Source organism: Salmo salar, chromosome ssa01 (genome assembly GCF_905237065.1).
Source record: "Salmo salar chromosome ssa01, Ssal_v3.1, whole genome shotgun sequence".
In the NCBI taxonomy this organism is placed as follows: Eukaryota; Metazoa; Chordata; class Actinopteri; order Salmoniformes; family Salmonidae; genus Salmo; species Salmo salar.
The window spans coordinates 5,648,023-5,665,763 of NC_059442.1; the positions used below are offsets into that span (position 1 = coordinate 5,648,023).

At 44.8% G+C, this 17,741-nt stretch overlaps 2 protein-coding genes across 6 annotated transcripts in view; both read right to left on the minus strand.

Moving 5' to 3' along the window:
• The window catches only part of dcaf5 (ddb1 and cul4 associated factor 5), a 28,627-nt gene extending 20,708 nt beyond the window's left edge, over nucleotides 1–7,919 (minus strand). The window contains exons 1-3 of the mRNA XM_045708038.1: nucleotides 7,332–7,919; nucleotides 5,326–5,472; nucleotides 503–539 (exon numbers count right to left, since the gene is read on the minus strand). Coding sequence (XP_045563994.1) covers nucleotides 503–539; nucleotides 5,326–5,472; nucleotides 7,332–7,539 — 392 coding nt within the window. The 5' untranslated portion in view covers nucleotides 7,540–7,919. The remainder of the gene's footprint in view (nucleotides 1–502; nucleotides 540–5,325; nucleotides 5,473–7,331) is intronic.
• A 1,891-nt stretch (nucleotides 7,920–9,810) lies between these two features.
• The window catches only part of pacs2 (phosphofurin acidic cluster sorting protein 2), a 195,448-nt gene continuing 187,517 nt past the window's right edge, over nucleotides 9,811–17,741 (minus strand). For 4 of the 5 annotated variants that reach the window (XM_045708102.1, XM_045708173.1, XM_045708276.1 and 1 more), the window contains 5 exons: nucleotides 14,618–14,660; nucleotides 14,339–14,474; nucleotides 13,723–13,943; nucleotides 12,322–12,435; nucleotides 9,812–11,954 (listed from right to left, as the gene is read on the minus strand). In XM_045708102.1, the coding sequence (XP_045564058.1) occupies nucleotides 11,836–11,954; nucleotides 12,322–12,435; nucleotides 13,723–13,943; nucleotides 14,339–14,474; nucleotides 14,618–14,660 (633 nt within the window). In that variant the 3' untranslated portion in view covers nucleotides 9,812–11,835. Of the gene's footprint in view, nucleotides 11,955–12,321; nucleotides 12,436–13,722; nucleotides 13,944–14,338; nucleotides 14,475–14,617; nucleotides 14,661–17,741 lie in introns of all 5 variants that reach the window. The other variant, XM_045708134.1, reaches the window with a different exon arrangement.

The following is a 17,741-nucleotide window of genomic DNA, read 5'->3' on the forward strand; positions in this document are numbered from 1 at the left end:
CCTGCTGGTTACTAGTCCAACACACTAACCACTAGGCTACCTGCTGGTTACTAGTCCAACGCTCTAACCACTAGGCTACCCTGTTACTAGTCCAACGCTCTAACCACTAGACTACCTGCTGGTTACTAGTCCAACGCACTAACCACTAGACTACCTGCTGGTTACTAGTCCAACGCTCTAACCACTAGGCTACCCTGTTACTAGTCCAACGCTCTAACCACTAGACTACCTGCTGGTTACTAGTCCAACGCACTAACCTCTAGACTACCTGCTGGTTACTAGTCCAACGCACTAACCACTAGACTACCTGCTGGTTACTAGTCCAACGCTCTAACCACTAGACTACCCCCTGCCTCCCCATATAGAAGGAGCTGGAGAAGACTGCCCAGAACAGAACCGTGATGGAGAGGAGTGGTCACAATGGCCTATACTCCTAAAGAAGTGACGGGCCTTAAGTAAGTAAGTACACAACGTAGCTGACGACGAAGAAAAATATGCTCACCGTTCTACATCATGAAGAATGACCTGTTCATCGTTGCCTTTGAAACAAGAGACAAATAAAAAAAGATGAAACAACATCAAATAACGGGTAGCACCAAATCGAATCCCGATAGAAACACTCAATTTCAAAAAAGGTAGTAGGGTAACTAGGTCAGGAAGGACAGAATGACACATTCATAACTCGTAGATAAAACCATTGATAATCAATGCATTCTGCTAAGCATACATACGACACGCTTATGTCAACAACTGCATGTTTTTTTTTTCATTGCAGTATGTGATATTACTGATAACACAAGAAGTATATAAACTTTACGGATATAAGACAAATTATTACGCACAGCTTTTTGAATTGTTTACGTATGGTGTTAACTGTCATTTCTAACGGGGGTCTCGGAATATAACTATTTCTATAAAACAGCCGAGGTCAGGTAACTCAAGCCCTCTACAGAACAAGTGAACCACTGACCCATGATAGCTTGTAGTAGTCACCTAGCCTAGGCCCAGATCTGTTTGTGCCGTCTTGCCAAATCATAACAACGTGTGGCTCAGTTGGTAGAGCATGGTGTTTGCAACGCCAGGGTTGTGGGTTCGATTCCCACGGGGGACCAGTGCGGAAGAAAATGTATGAAATGTGTGCATTCACTACTGTAAGTCGCTCTGGATAAGAGCGTCTGGTAAATGACTAAAATGTAAAAAATGTCATGTCATTGTTATGGCAAACAGGCCGATGCGAAGGTCGGTGTTTGACATCACAACGGGTGTGTCCCAATCGATAATAATGCTTCCTTTTTTTAGAGGAAGGACGTTAAACATTGGCATGTCCCAATCCCATGGTACCTTAAAATGCTGCCTTCGCATGTGTGACAAGAAGTTGTCAAGATCAGATCTGGAACTTGGCTAGTAGCCACCATCCACAGATAGTCTCTCTCGCGCTCGCTAACCTTAGTGTCTCTCTCGCGCTCGCTAACCTTAGTGTCTCTCTCGCGCTCGCTAACCTTAGTGTCTCTCTCTCGCGCTCGCTAACCTTAGTGTCTCTCTCTCTCGCGCTCGCTAACCTTAGTGTCTCTCTCTCTCGCTCGCTAACCTTAGTGTCTCTCTCTCGCTCGCTAACCTTAGTGTCTCTCTCTCGCTCGCTAACCTTAGTGTCTCTCTCTCGCTCGCTAACCTTAGTGTCTCTCTCTCGCTCGCTAACCTTAGTGTCTCTCTCTCGCTCGCTAACCTTAGTGTCTCTCTCTCGCTCGCTAACCTTAGTGTCTCTCTCTCGCTCGCTAACCTTAGTGTCTCTCTCTCGCTCGCTAACCTTAGTGTCTCTCTCTCGCTCGCTAACCTTAGTGTCTCTCTCTCGCGCTCGCTAACCTTAGTGTCTCTCTCTCGCGCTCGCTAACCTTAGTGTCTCTCTCTCGCGCTCGCTAACCTTAGTCTCTCGCTAACCTTAGTCTAACCTTAGTCTCTCGCTAACCTTAGTCTAACCTTAGTCTCTCGCTAACCTTAGTCTAACCTTAGTCTCTCGCTAACCTTAGTCTAACCTTAGTCTCTCGCTAACCTTAGTCTCTCGCTAACCTTAGTCTCTCGCTAACCTTAGTCTCTCGCTAACCTTAGTCTCTCGCTAACCTTAGTCTCTCGCTAACCTTAGTCTCTCGCTAACCTTAGTCTCTCGCTAACCTTAGTCTCTCGCTAACCTTAGTCTCTCGCTAACCTTAGTCTCTCGCTAACCTTAGTCTCTCGCTAACCTTAGTCTCTCGCTAACCTTGATCTAAATCACTCAAGTTCAGGGTTTTTCCTGCATAGAAAAGTCTTGGGTGGGCGGCCTGTGTGTTTTTTGGGGTGCATATAATTGTCGGTATGATTGTGTTATGTTACAGTCACTCAGACAGCGTAAGTCATGGGAACGTGTAGCAGAGCAGGAAATGTGCTTTAGAACTAGATATGCTACCTCTGCAGCCAATAGGGGGGCCTCTAAAATGTTCTGGCAACGATGCCCCATTGGCCACGCCCACCACCAAAGCCCCATTTAGATCCAGGAAAAACCCTGGTGTCTGAATTCCTACCCTATGCTAACTAAAACCCTGGTGTCTGAATTCCTACCCTATGCTAACTAAAACCCTGGAGTCTAAATTCCTACCCTATGCTAACTAAAACCCTGGAGTCTAAATTCCTACCCTATGCTAACTAAAACCCCCGGTGTCTGAATTCCTACCCTATGCTAACTAAAACCCCCGGTGTCTGAATTCCTACCCTATGCTAACTAAAACCCCCGGTGTCTGAATTCCTACCCTATGCTAACTAAAACCCCCGGTGTCTGAATTCCTACCCTATGCTAACTAAAACCCCGGTGTCTGAATTCCTACCCTATGCTAACTAAAACCCCCGGTGTCTGAATTCCTACCCTATGCTAACTAAAACCCCCGGTGTCTGAATTCCTACCCTATGCTAACTAAAACCCCGGTGTCTGAATTCCTACCCTATGCTAACTAAAACCCCGGTGTCTGAATTCCTACCCTATGCTAACTAAAACCCCCGGTGTCTGAATTCCTACCCTATGCTAACTAAAACCCCGGTGTCTGAATTCCTACCCTATGCTAACTAAAACCCCCGGTGTCTGAATTCCTACCCTATGCTAACTAAAACCCCGGTGTCTGAATTCCTACCCTATGCTAACTAAAACCCCGGTGTCTGAATTCCTACCCTATGCTAACTAAAACCCCCGGTGTCTGAATTCCTACCCTATGCTAACTAAAACCCCGGTGTCTGAATTCCTACCCTATGCTAACTAAAACCCCCGGTGTCTGAATTCCTACCCTATGCTAACTAAAACCCCCGGTGTCTGAATTCCTACCCTATGCTAACTAAAACCCCCGGTGTCTGAATTCCTACCCTATGCTAACTAAAACCCCCGGTGTCTGAATTCCTACCCTATGCTAACTAAAACCCCCGGTGTCTGAATTCCTACCCTATGCTAACTAAAACCCCCGGTGTCTGAATTCCTACCCTATGCTAACTAAAACCCCCGGTGTCTGAATTCCTACCCTATGCTAACGAAAACCCCGGTGTCTGAATTCCTACCCTATGCTAACTAAAACCCCCGGTGTCTGAATTCCTACCCTATGCTAACTAAAACCCCCGGTGTCTGAATTCCTACCCTATGCTAACTAAAACCCCCGGTGTCTGAATTCCTACCCTATGCTAACTAAAACCCCCGGTGTCTGAATTCCTACTCTATGCTAACTAAAACCCCCGGTGTCTGAATTCCTACCCTATGCTAACTAAAACCCCGGTGTCTGAATTCCTACCCTATGCTAACTAAAACCCCGGTGTCTGAATTCCTACCCTATGCTAACTAAAACCCCCGGTGTCTGAATTCCTACCCTATGCTAACTAAAACCCCCGGTGTCTGAATTCCTACCCTATGCTAACTAAAACCCCCGGTGTCTGAATTCCTACCCTATGCTAACTAAAACCCCCGGTGTCTGAATTCCTACCCTATGCTAACTAAAACCCCGGTGTCTGAATTCCTACCCTATGCTAACTAAAACCCCCGGTGTCTGAATTCCTACCCTATGCTAACTAAAACCCCCGGTGTCTGAATTCCTACCCTATGCTAACTAAAACCCCGGTGTCTGAATTCCTACTCTATGCTAACTAAAACCCCGGTGTCTGAATTCCTACTCTATGCTAACTAAAACCCCCGGTGTCTGAATTCCTACCCTATGCTAACTAAAACCCCCGGTGTCTGAATTCCTACCCTATGCTAACTAAAACCCCCGGTGTCTGAATTCCTACCCTATGCTAACTAAAACCCCGGTGTCTGAATTCCTACCCTATGCTAACTAAAACCCCGGTGTCTGAATTCCTACTCTATGCTAACTAAAACCCCCGGTGTCTGAATTCCTACTCTATGCTAACTAAAACCCCCGGTGTCTGAATTCCTACCCTATGCTAACTAAAACCCCCGGTGTCTGAATTCCTACCCTATGCTAACTAAAACCCCCGGTGTCTGAATTCCTACCCTATGCTAACTAAAACCCCGGTGTCTGAATTCCTACCCTATGCTAACTAAAACCCCGGTGTCTGAATTCCTACCCTATGCTAACTAAAACCCCCGGTGTCTGAATTCCTACCCTATGCTAACTAAAACCCCCGGTGTCTGAATTCCTACCCTATGCTAACTAAAACCCCCGGTGTCTGAATTCCTACCCTATGCTAACTAAAACCCCCGGTGTCTGAATTCCTACCCTATGCTAACTAAAACCCCCGGTGTCTGAATTCCTACCCTATGCTAACTAAAACCCCCGGTGTCTGAATTCCTACCCTATGCTAACTAAAACCCCCGGTGTCTGAATTCCTACCCTATGCTAACTAAAACCCCGGTGTCTGAATTCCTACCCTATGCTAACTAAAACCCCGGTGTCTGAATTCCTACCCTATGCTAACTAAAACCCCCGGTGTCTGAATTCCTACCCTATGCTAACTAAAACCCCAGTGTCTGAATTCCTACCCTATGCTAACTAAATCCCCCGGTGTCTGAATTCCTACTCTATGCTAACTAAAAACCCTGGAGTCTGAATTCCTACCCTATGCTAACTAAATCCCTGGAGTCTGAATTCCTACTCTATGCTAACTAAAACCCCCGGTGTCTGAATTCCTACCCTATGCTAACTAAAACCCCCAGTGTCTGAATTCCTACCCTATGCTAACTAAATCCCTGGAGTCTGAATTCCTACTCTATGCTAACTAAAACCCCCGGTGTCTGAATTCCTACCCTATGCTAACTAATGAAAGTGATTGAATGACAGATTAATGGATGATGGTCTGTTCACTTACCCCCAGAGAACACCCTCTTGTTGGTGCTGTCAAATGCCAGACAGAAGATGTTGGAGAGATGTTCTCCCTTCAGTTTGAGAGGCTTGGCTGAGCGGGCATGAAGTGCTCTCTCCATGTTCCATAGTAACACCCTACGGTCATCCCCTCCTGTGGCACCGAAGGAGGGGGAAAGAGAGGGGGGAAGGAGAGGGGGCAAGGAGGGACATGGGGAGAGAGAGGGGAAGGAGGGACATGGGGAGAGAGAGGGGAAGGAGGGAGATGGGGAGAGAGAGGGGAAGGAGGGACATGGGGAGAGAGAGGGGAAGGAGGGAGATGGGCAGAGAGAGGGGAAGGAGGGACATGGGGAGAGAGAGGGGAAGGAGGGAGATGGGGAGAGAGAGGGGAAGGAGGGACATGGGGAGAGAGAGGGGAAGGAGGGACATGGGGAGAGAGAGGGGAAGGAGGGACATGGAGAGAGAGAGGGGAAGGAGGGAGATGGGGAGAGAGAGGGGAAGGAGGGACATGGGGAGAGAGAGGGGAAGGAGGGACATGGGGAGAGAGAGGGGAAGGAGGGACATGGGGAGAGAGAGGGGAAGGAGGGACATGGGGAGAGAGAGGGGAAGGAGGGACATGGGGAGAGAGGGGAAGGAGGGACATGGGGAGAGAGAGGGGGAAGGAGGGACATGGGGAGAGAGAGGGGAAGGAGGGACATGGGGAGAGAGAGGGGAAGGAGGGACATGGGGAGAGAGAGGGGAAGGAGGGACATGGGGAGAGAGAGGGGAAGGAGGGAGATGGGGAGAGAGAGGGGAAGGAGGGACATGGGGTGAGAGAGGGGAAGGAGGGACATGGGGAGAGAGAGGGGAAGGAGGGAGATGGGGAGAGAGAGGGGAAGGAGGGAGATGGGGAGAGAGAGGGGAAGGAGGGAGATGGGGAGAGAGAGGGGAAGGAGGGACATGGGGAGAGAGAGGGAAGGAGGGACATGGGGAGAGAGAGGGGAAGGAGGGACATGGGGAGAGAGAGGGGGCAAGGAGGGACATGGGGAGAGAGAGGGGAAGGAGGGAGATGGGGAGAGAGAGGGGAAGGAGGGAGATGGGGAGAGAGAGGGGAAGGAGGGAGATGGGGAGAGAGAGGGGAAGGAGGGACATGGGGAGAGAGAGGGGACGGAGGGAGATGGGGAGAGAGAGGGGAAGGAGGGAGATGGAGAGAGAGAGGGGAAGGAGGGAGATGGGGAGAGAGAGGGGAAGGAGGGAGATGGGGAGAGAGAGGGGAAGGAGGGAGATGGGGAGAGAGAGGGGAAGGAGGGAGATGGGGAGAGAGAGGGGAAGGAGGGAGATGGGGAGAGAGAGGGGAAGGAGGGACATGGGGAGAGAGAGGGGGGAAGGAGGGAGATGGGGTGAGAGAAAGCGAGTCAGAGAGAGTGCCAAAGAGAACAGAGATAGAAAGAGATGGGTGGACAGACAAGACATTGTAAACACAGGCCATGTTGTTCTACACTGCTCTGAAGGGCTTACTCAGCTTGCAAGGCCCACCAGCAGTTTAACACACCAGAGTAATTACTCTAAATACAAACTCTCCCTATTCTACGCCAAAACTATAGTGAAAAGACTGGTTAAAAAGTTGCATAGTTAGTTAACTGCATAATGTTATTAAAACGAGAACTAGTTAGCTACCGGTACTTAATGTCAGCCTATATCAAAGGAAGGGGCAGGAATGCAGAACTGTGTAGCTAGCTAGCTAGTTCTGTCAGCTGGATAGCATGCTAACCTAGATAGGTTTGGTTAGCCACAATTATTTAACCTATTTAAGCCTGACCTGCACATTACATTATTTTCTTGCTCGTAATTGACAACTTGCATTTTGGAAATGGATGACTAGAGTGTCAAATGTGTATATGTTGGCTCGACCAGCCAACTAAACTCGCGAACTGACGTACAAGTTTAGCTAGTTAGCTGTAAATTGTCAACAACACAGTAGCTGCTAGGCTAACAACTATGCTAACTAGGGATGATCTACAGCTGCCAACTTACCGGACACAAGGTACTCCCCTCCATTGTTGGAAAACTCTATGGCGTTTACACAGCCGAAATGTCCCAGCATATCTTTCTTGTAAAGGCTTGTGCATCCTGCCAACCTGAGTCTCTGAAATTCTTCCTTCATTAGCGGGTTTCCGAAAAGCCTTCGCTGGGACAGAAAGCCCACGGAAGACCGCATACCGCAACCCTTCACCTCCTTCATGTTTTTCCCTGGAGCAGTTTAGTTAGCCTAGCCAGCCAGCTTTGCAACTCCTCATCAATTGGTGCACAATGCACAGCCACTTTTAAAAATATATATATTTTTCTACCAGCTATTATAGACGTGTATATCTGCAATCGTTCAGTCTGGAAGCTACATGATGGTGAAGAAAGATATTCCCCCGGACGCAGTGCTGTTGATGTCGTCGTTGATTGCAGGTCCCCGCTCTGTAAGCAGCCGCTTCCTGCTCTGCTGCAAGCTTCTCCATCTGCCTGGCACAAACACCCCCTCACCCAGCTGACCCGCAAATCAATCAATTAGCTAACTAACTTAGGCCAAAGTTGGCCTCCTCATCATTTGAAGTTGCATGCACCATGCATTGTACAACATGTGTTATAGTATGACATTTGTCAAAGTTACCTCACCATAATACATTTAGGCTAGCTGTCACCTGAAATTTGCACCAAACCCCCCCCAACACAAATAACAAAAGATGAATATCACATTAAATAAGTCAATCAAAAGCAGACATTTAAGAGTCTAGTTTTATTATCCCCAACATTAGGATTACAGTGGTAGTCTTTTTATTTATTTTTTACCAATAGGCTACATATTTTAATAAAGGGAACCCTACATTCATTACAATCCACTTTTCCAAGATAAACAGGATATATGTATAGTACAGAACTTAAAATACTTATATACTTGCAGAGGAAAGAACTACAAGTTTCCAGTTGAACATGAAAATCATTCCAGGCTTCACAAAGCAAATTTAATCTATGTTTTTGGGAAAGGTAGACTTTCTCTGGCAGCCAAAACGGACAAATAAATACCCCATCTAAAACGTGAATCGATTCTCAATTGCGATACGGTTCTAGAAACATAAATCACTCTACTTCCTGTACACTGTTTTAACCGATTTTAACACAGTTGCAGCAACAGTATTTTTCAGTGACAACACATTTCTAGCATACACTTGTTTTTTTTGTTTTTTAAACAAGTTAGATATGGCCGTGTGGGCACACTAACCCTATAAAGATTTGTATCAATTTAACCTTTGGGGTTTTTTTTTATCATTATTTCTCACTGATATGAAAGTTAAGGCCCTTATACTTCCAAAACCGCACCGCAAGCGATGCCTGTTAATGTTCAGACCGAGCGTTGGGGCTCTTAACAAATGAGCAGAGCCATATATGTGGAGTTGGGACAACTTTTAAAAGGTTGAATATTGTTCTAAATTCTAGACATTCAGTGACATAGCATTGTTTAACTATTGTCCATGTAATGTTAAATGGGGGAGATGACGCTACAACATTCTATGGCAGCCACGTTATGTAAAATGCAGAAACCTCAATGTCCCATCTCTCTAGATATGCGACTCTGATAACGAGTGGGTTGAAGTTTAAATGCATGTCTAGTATTCTGACAGAAGGTGTGTGGAGTGGTTGTTGTGAGAAACAGGATAGGGTAGAAGGATGGATGGAATGAGAGCAAAATAGAGAGGGAGGAAGAGGGAAAGAGAGGGGGAGAGGGAAAGAGAGAGAGGGAAAGAGAGAGGGAGGGGAAGAGGGAGAGAGAAAGAGGGAGAGAGAGAGAAATGGGGAGAGGGAAAGAGGGAGAGAAAGGGGAAGAGGGAGCGAGAGCCAAAGGGAGAGAGAGCGAGGGGAAGAGGGAGAGAGAGAGAAAGGGGAGAGGGAAAGAGGGGGAGAGGGAGAGAAAGGGGAGAGGGAAAGAGGGAGAGAGAGAGAGAAGGGAAGAGGGAAAGAGAGAGAAAGGGGGAGAGGGAGAGAAAGGGGGAGAGAGAAAGAGGGAGAGAGAGAGAGAGGGGGAGAGGGAAAGAGAGAGAGGGAAAGAGAGAGGGAGGGGAAGAGGGAGAGAGAGGGAGAGAGAAAGAGGGAGAGAGAAAGAGGGAGAGAGAGAGAAATGGGGAGAGGGAAAGAGGGAGAGAAAGGGGAAGAGGGAGCGAGAGCCAAAGGGAGAGAGAGCGAGGGGAAGAGGGAGAGAGAGAGAAAGGGGGAGAGGGAAAGAGGGGGAGAGGGAGAGAAAGGGGGAGAGAAAGGGGGAGAGGGAAAGAGGGGGAGAGGGAGAGAAAGGGGGAGAGGGAAAGAGGGAGAGAGAGAGAGAAGGGAAGAGGGAAAGAGAGAGAAAAGGGGGGAGAGGGAGAGAAAGGGGGAGAGGGAAAGAGGGAGGAGAGGGAGAGAAAGGGGGAGAGGGAAAGAGGGAGAGAGAGGGAAAGAGAGAAAGAAGGAGAGAGGGAAAGAGAGAGAGAGGGGGCGAGGGAAAGAGGAAAAGAGAGAGAGGGGAGAGGGAAAGAGAGAGGACAGGATAGAGAGAGAAGACAGGATAGAGAGAGAAGACAGGATAGAGAGAGAGAAGACAGAATAGAGAGAGAGAGAGAAGACAGGATAGAGACAGAGAGAGGACAGGATAGAGTGCTAGATATGCATCAACCATTTGTCATTGCAGGGTCAGTGCCATCTCAATGATGAGTTGCATTTACATTTAATTGATTGGATGTACAGGACGTATATAGTATATTGTAGCCTGGTACCTGTCTGTTTGTGCCATCATTCCACTCCTTGCCACTACTTGTGATTGCCAAACATATGACATGGAGTACAAGGTGTGGAATGTTAGCACAAAACAGGTCTGGATTTCAGGCTAATTCTATTGCACATTTCAGTCTTCATCCGATGAGTGCAGAGAGTCTCAGTAGCTGGCTACATCCGATGAGTGCAGAGAGTCTCAGTAGCCGGCTACATCCGATTAGTGCAGAGAGTCTCAGTAACCGGCTACATCCGATTAGTGCAGAGAGTCTCAGTAGCCGGCTACATCCGATTAGTGCAGAGAGTCTCAGTAACCGGCTACATCCGATGAGTGCAGAGAGTCTCAGTAGCCGGCTACATCCGATTAGTGCAGAGAGTCTCAGTAGCCGGCTACATCCGATTAGTGCAGAGAGTCTCAGTAGCCGGCTACATCCGATTAGTGCAGAGAGTCTCAGTAGCCGGCTACATCCGATGAGTGCAGAGAGTCTCAGTAACCGGCTACATCCGATGAGTGCAGAGAGTCTCAGTAACCGGCTACATCCGATGAGTGCAGAGAGTCTCAGTGGTGCAGAGAGTCTCAGTAACCGGCTACATCCGATGAGTGCAGAGAGTCTCAGTGGTGCAGAGAGTCTCAGTAACCGGCTACATCCGATGAGTGCAGAGAGTCTCAGTGGTGCAGAGAGTCTCAGTAACCGGCTACATCCGATGAGTGCAGAGAGTCTCAGTAACCGGCTTCATCAGGAGCCACTGTCATTAGGGGAGTATTCATAAGTGCACAATGTAGCAAAAACGTTTCACAATGGAAAATGTTTTGTAACGAACACAAGAGTTCCTATTGGAGAAATTCAGGTAGGTCCCTCTCCGTTCCTAGTGAATACACCCCCAGGACTAGGTCTGTCTCGGCTTAAAGTCATTTCATTTGAGGATCCAGACCACTCCTTCTTCCAGCCTTACAAGACAAGTCATCTCTTCTGTGTTGTCCTCCTCTACCACCCTCCATCCTCCCTTCTCCACCAGCCAACGTTTCAGGGGCCTTTGGTTACGAAGTGATCCTTGACAAAGAGTTATCTAGCTAATTTGTGCCTGGCAAAGTGTTTGAAACGATCCATCTTCACCACATGAAAAAAAAAAAAAGAGAAATGGTGGGAGGGGGCCGAAAAGTTGAACACTCGCTTTTTAGGAGTTAATGAGTTAATTTATCAAATTATTATTTCATTAGGTTTCTGCAACAACAAAAAAATCAAAACATCAGCAGGATTTTTTTTTTTTTTTGAAAGCTTGGTGAGAAAACAAAATGTCCCCTTGACAGCCTTGCCTCGGGAAGGTTTATAATATACATATAGAAAAAACAAACACACAAAAACGTATTAACATAAAACACAAGGGAAAGCTGGAGCTTAAATTAAGACATTGGGTCCCAGATCTGTTTGTGCCGTCTTGCCAACTCCTATGGTCATTGTCAAGCAAATCGTTGACAAGATAACACAAACAGACCTGGGACCAGGCTATGATGTGTGGGTGGGGCAGTGCAGACTGGGGGGGCGGGGCAGTGCAAAGAGCGGAGCTGGGAGGTTAAAGGCTATTGGCACATGAGAGCGGGGGCGTCGTCCTCAGTTCCAGATGAGTGTCTATGGTAAAAGTCGCTACTATGGTAACGGTCGCTACTATGGTAACGGTCGCTACTATGGTAACGGTCGCTACTATGGTAACGGTCTCTATGGATACTAGCTCTAGTCGCTGCCTGCCGGGCCTGCTAGTAAGGCCCTTTAGGGTGTCCAAAGATCCCGATGGGGAAATGTTTGACGTGTGACGACCACTGTGCCGCCAACTGGAAAAACTTGACATCATTCCACTCCACGCCGTCAATCAGCACTGGAAGAAAAGAGAGGATACATTTAAAAAAAAATAAACTTTACTTGTTGAATTACTAGTTCTTCATAATTCATGTAATACCAGGCTCACTAATACTAGGGGACAGATTTGGCCCGTGGGCCGCCAGTTGCAGACCCCTACTCTACGGAGGGTAAAATGAGGACACAACATGGAGGTTGGAGGGCAGCAAAATTCCAGTAACTTTCCCCAAATTGCCAGAAATCTTGGATATGAGGATTCCTGGATTTCCTGCTTATTCCCTCCTGACATTAGGAATCTTCCAACCAGGATTTATGGAAAATCTGGGAAAGTGACCAGAATTTTGCAACCTTAGGAGGTAGGAAGGAGTCTTAGGAAGGAGTCTTACCCCTTAGCATGGTCTGCTGGTGCTTGGCAGTGCAGATCAGTCGACTGATGCCATCGATCACCTGGCTCTTAGACTCCACATCCTTGTCTTTAGTCTTCTTTGGCAGGAACATGACTGGTAAGAGGGAACAGAAATAATCTGAATTCCTAACTTGAAATGCGAGTGCTAATCATGACGATCAACTATCGTCTCTTTTTTTTTTTGAGCGAAAACTCAAGTTGTTGTTGCAGTGGCTTGTTGTTGTTGTTGTTGTTGTTGTTGCAGTGTTGTTGTTGTTGTTGTTGCAGTGTTGTTGTTGTTGTTGTTGTTGTTGTTGTTGTTGTCAGTGTTGTTGTTGTTGTTGTTGTTGTTGCAGTGTTGTTGTTGTTGTTGTTGTTGTTGTTGTTGTTGCAGTGGTTTTGTTGTTGTTGTTGCAGAGAGGGGGTGAAATACTTATTTCCCTCATTAAAATGCAAATCATTTTATAACATTTTTGACATGCGTTTTTCTGGATTTTGTTGTTGTTATTCTGCCTCTCACTGTTCAAATAAACCTACTATTAAAATTATAGACTGATCATTTCTTTGTCAGTGGGCAAACGTACAAAATCAGCAGGGGATCAAATACTTTTTTCCCCTCACTTTACAAACAGCATGAACATTTTGCTCGTTGTATAATTCCTTCTCGCACTATACGCCCTCTCCTCTCACCTTTTCCCTTAGCTTGTGGACTTCAGTGCCCAACACAACAGCTTTCTGTGACCAGGCCACAAAAAAAAAAAAAAAAACATTTCCACGCCAAACCTTCATACCATAACCGCTAACCGCTACACACAGCCTACATCCATGTCACCATATTAGCTAACGCGTCACAGTCAACATAGCTAGCTACAAGAACTAGCCAGTTAATAAACCCACAACAATCATGCAGTACAGTGTACAGCAAGCAATTTAGCGTGCCCGGTGTACAGCAAGCACCGGCACGGCCTATTGGCAATAAATGAATAAAACCAAAAGCTTACCTTGACTTGGAGGAGTTCCAGTGTTGGCTAGCCATAGCCAGCTAGCTAACATTGCATCTCTGTCTGTTTGAACTGGGTGTTTTGAGTAGGTAGGTGGGAAGAAAAAAAATACAACGAAATATAGCTAGCTCTACCTTGCCTCTTCTTAAAAAAATACTCTTTTTTAAACTGTGAAACTCTTGTCTTTCTCTTTTTGAGTCAACTACTCACCAGACTGTTGAGGCTACTGTAGACCTTCATTGCAAAACAGTGTGTTTTAATCAATTATTTGGTGACGTGAATTTATTTAGTATAGTTTTATCTAAAAAGGATCACTATTTTTATGAAATTCACTGAGGACGACGGTCCTCCCCTTCCTCCTCCGAGGAGCCTCCGCTGGTACGATCAGTACAAGCCCTTACCTTTCTTGTTCTTCTCCTTCATGACGACGGTCATGGACATGGCGGGCTGTGGCTGGGCCCCGGCCTGGGGGAGCCTGCTGACCTGCAGCGAGCGGAAAGTACACTTCAGAGTGTTCTTAGAGAAAGACGAGTCCCTTTTCTCCACGTCTCTCTTCCTGTCAGCCGGGGAGGGAGCCACCCAGTAGTCCACCTGTAGTCCCATCAGCTCCCCCTGGGGAGAACTACAACACCCAGCAGACATCACACCACAGAGAGAGGAAGAGAATAAGGAACAAATTGATAGGTAGAAACAGACAATATGATCAGTCATAATGTACAATATATGAAACCATCATTTGCCAATTTAGTAATTTTCACAGTCTATTTGATTGTTTTATTACATTCATCTATTTTTTTTTTTATTTCCCTGTGGCTCAGTTGGTAGAGCATGGTGTTTGCAACGCCAGGGTTGTGGGTCGATTCCCACGGGGGTCCAGTACGAGAAAAAAATGTATGAAATGAATTGAAATGTGTGCATTCACTACTGTAAGTCGCTCTGGATAAGAGCGTCTGCTAAATGACTAAAATGTAAAAAAAAAATTAAAAATGAAATGTAATTCTCTGGATGAACATATACCTGTATGAAGTAAAGCTTGTGTTGACGGAGGGGGAGGAGGGAGGGGTGGGAGAAGCTTCCTTCAGGGCAGGGGACACCTGCGGAGGGGTGGAGGACTGGAAAACCATCCCCATGGGGGATGCATCGTCAGAGTCACCTGATAACAAAGAGTGGGGATAATATTACAACACGTTGTATATGGTAGATTACAACTACAGAATCACATAGAAATTCATTCTCACTGATGACACGGAAGTACATGCAATAACGGTGGTACATTGTCCACAACTAACGTCTCACCTGATGTTGCAGATGACTGGTCCACAATGCCAACTTTCACCATCTGGGGAAAGAGGTTTCATGTTATTTTAGGTCAAATTCCAGGATAAAGAAAATGTATCTGTCTACATTCAGAGAAAGATACCTACTCTGATAAACAGATCTGTCTACATTCAGAGAAAGATACCTACTCTGATAAACAGATCTGTCTACATTCAGAGAAAGATACCTACTCTGATAAACAGATCTGTCTACATTCAGAGAAAGATACCTACTCTGATAAACAGATCTGTCTACATTCAGAGAAAGATACCTACTCTGATAAACAGATCTGTCTACATTCAGAGAAAGATACCTACTCTGATAAACAGATCTGTCTACATTCAGAGAAAGATACCTACTCTGATAAACAGATCTGTCTACATTCAGAGAAAGATACCTACTCTGATAAACAGATCTGTCTACATTCAGAGAAAGATACCTACTCTGATAAACAGATCTGTCTACATTCAGAGAAAGATACCTACTCTGATAAACAGATCTGTCTACATTCAGAGAAAGATACCTACTCTGATAAACAGATCTGTCTACATTCAGAGAAAGATACCTACTCTGATAAACAGATCTGTCTACATTCAGAGAAAGATACCTACTCTGATAAACAGATCTGTCTACATTCAGAGAAAGATACCTACTCTGATAAACAGATCTGTCTACATTCAGAGAAAGATACCTACTCTGATAAACAGATCTGTCTACATTCAGAGAAAGATACCTACTCTGATAAACAGATCTGTCTACATTCAGAGAAAGATACCTACTCTGATAAACAGATCTGTCTACATTCAGAGAAAGATACCTACTCTGATAAACAGATCTGTCTACATTCAGAGAAAGATACCTACTCTGATAAACAGATCTGTCTACATTCAGAGAAAGATACCTACTCTGATAAACAGATCTGTCTACATTCAGAGAAAGATACCTACTCTGATAAACAGATCTGTCTACATTCAGAGAAAGATACCTACTCTGATAAACAGATCTGTCTACATTCAGAGAAAGATACCTACTCTGATAAACAGATCTGTCTACATTCAGAGAAAGATACCTACTCTGATAAACAGATCTGTCTACATTCAGAGAAAGATACCTACTCTGATAAACAGATCTGTCTACATTCAGAGAAAGATACCTACTCTGATAAACAGATCTGTCTACATTCAGAGAAAGATACCTACTCTGATAAACAGATCTGTCTACATTCAGAGAAAGATACCTACTCTGATAAACAGATCTGTCTACATTCAGAGAAAGATACCTACTCTGATAAACAGATCTGTCTACATTCAGAGAAAGATACCTACTCTGATAAACAGATCTGTCTACATTCAGAGAAAGATACCTACTCTGATAAACAGATCTGTCTACATTCAGAGAAAGATACCTACTCTGATAAACAGATCTGTCTACATTCAGAGAAAGATACCTACTCTGATAAACAGATCTGTCTACATTCAGAGAAAGATACCTACTCTGATAAACAGATCTGTCTACATTCAGAGAAAGATACCTACTCTGATAAACAGATCTGTCTACATTCAGAGAAAGATACCTACTCTGATAAACAGATCTGTCTACATTCAGAGAAAGATACCTACTCTGATAAACAGATCTGTCTACATTCAGAGAAAGATACCTACTCTGATAAACAGATCTGTCTACATTCAGAGAAAGATACCTACTCTGATAAACAGATCTGTCTACATTCAGAGAAAGATACCTACTCTGATAAACAGATCTGTCTACATTCAGAGAAAGATACCTACTCTGATAAACAGATCTGTCTACATTCAGAGAAAGATACCTACTCTGATAAACAGATCTGTCTACATTCAGAGAAAGATACCTACTCTGATAAACAGATCTGTCTACATTCAGAGAAAGATACCTACTCTGATAAACAGATCTGTCTACATTCAGAGAAAGATACCTACTCTGATAAACAGATCTGTCTACATTCAGAGAAAGATACCTACTCTGATAAACAGATCTGTCTACATTCAGAGAAAGATACCTACTCTGATAAACAGATCTGTCTACATTCAGAGAAAGATACCTACTGTGATAAACAGATCTGTCTACATTCAGAGAAAGATACCTACTCTGATAAACAGATCTGTCTACATTCAGAGAAAGATACCTACTCTGATAAACAGATCTGTCTATATTCAGAGAAAGATACCTACTCTGATAAACAGATCTGTCTACATTCAGAGAAAGATACCTACTCTGATAAACAGATCTGAATACATTAAGAGAAAGATACTTACTCTGATAAACAGATCTGTCTACATTCAGAGAAAGATACCTACTCTGATAAACAGATCTGAATACATTAAGAGAAAGATACCTACTCTGATAAACAGATCTGTCTACATTCAGAGAAAGATACCTACTCTGATAAACAGATCTGTCTACATTCAGAGAAAGATACCTACTCTGATAAACAGATCTGTCTACATTCAGAGAAAGATACCTACTCTGATAAACAGATCTGTCTACATTCAGAGAAAGATACCTACTCTGATAAACAGATCTGTCTACATTCAGAGAAAGATACCTACTCTGATAAACAGATCTGTCTACATTCAGAGAAAGATACCTACTCTGATAAACAGATCTGTCTACATTCAGAGAAAGATACCTACTCTGATAAACAGATCTGTCTACATTCAGAGAAAGATACCTACTCTGATAAACAGATCTGTCTACATTCAGAGAAAGATACCTACTCTGATAAACAGATCTGTCTACATTCAGAGAAAGATACCTACTCTGATAAACAGATCTGTCTACATTCAGAGAAAGATACCTACTCTGATAAACAGATCTGTCTACATTCAGAGAAAGATACCTACTCTGATAAACAGATCTGAATACATTAAGAGAAAGATACTTACTCTGATAAACAGATCTGTCTACATTCAGAGAAAGATACCTACTCTGATAAACAGATCTGTCTACATTCAGAGAAAGATACCTACTCTGATAAACAGATCTGTCTACATTCAGAGAAAGATACCTACTCTGATAAACAGATCTGTCTACATTCAGAGAAAGGTACCTACTGTGATAAACAGAT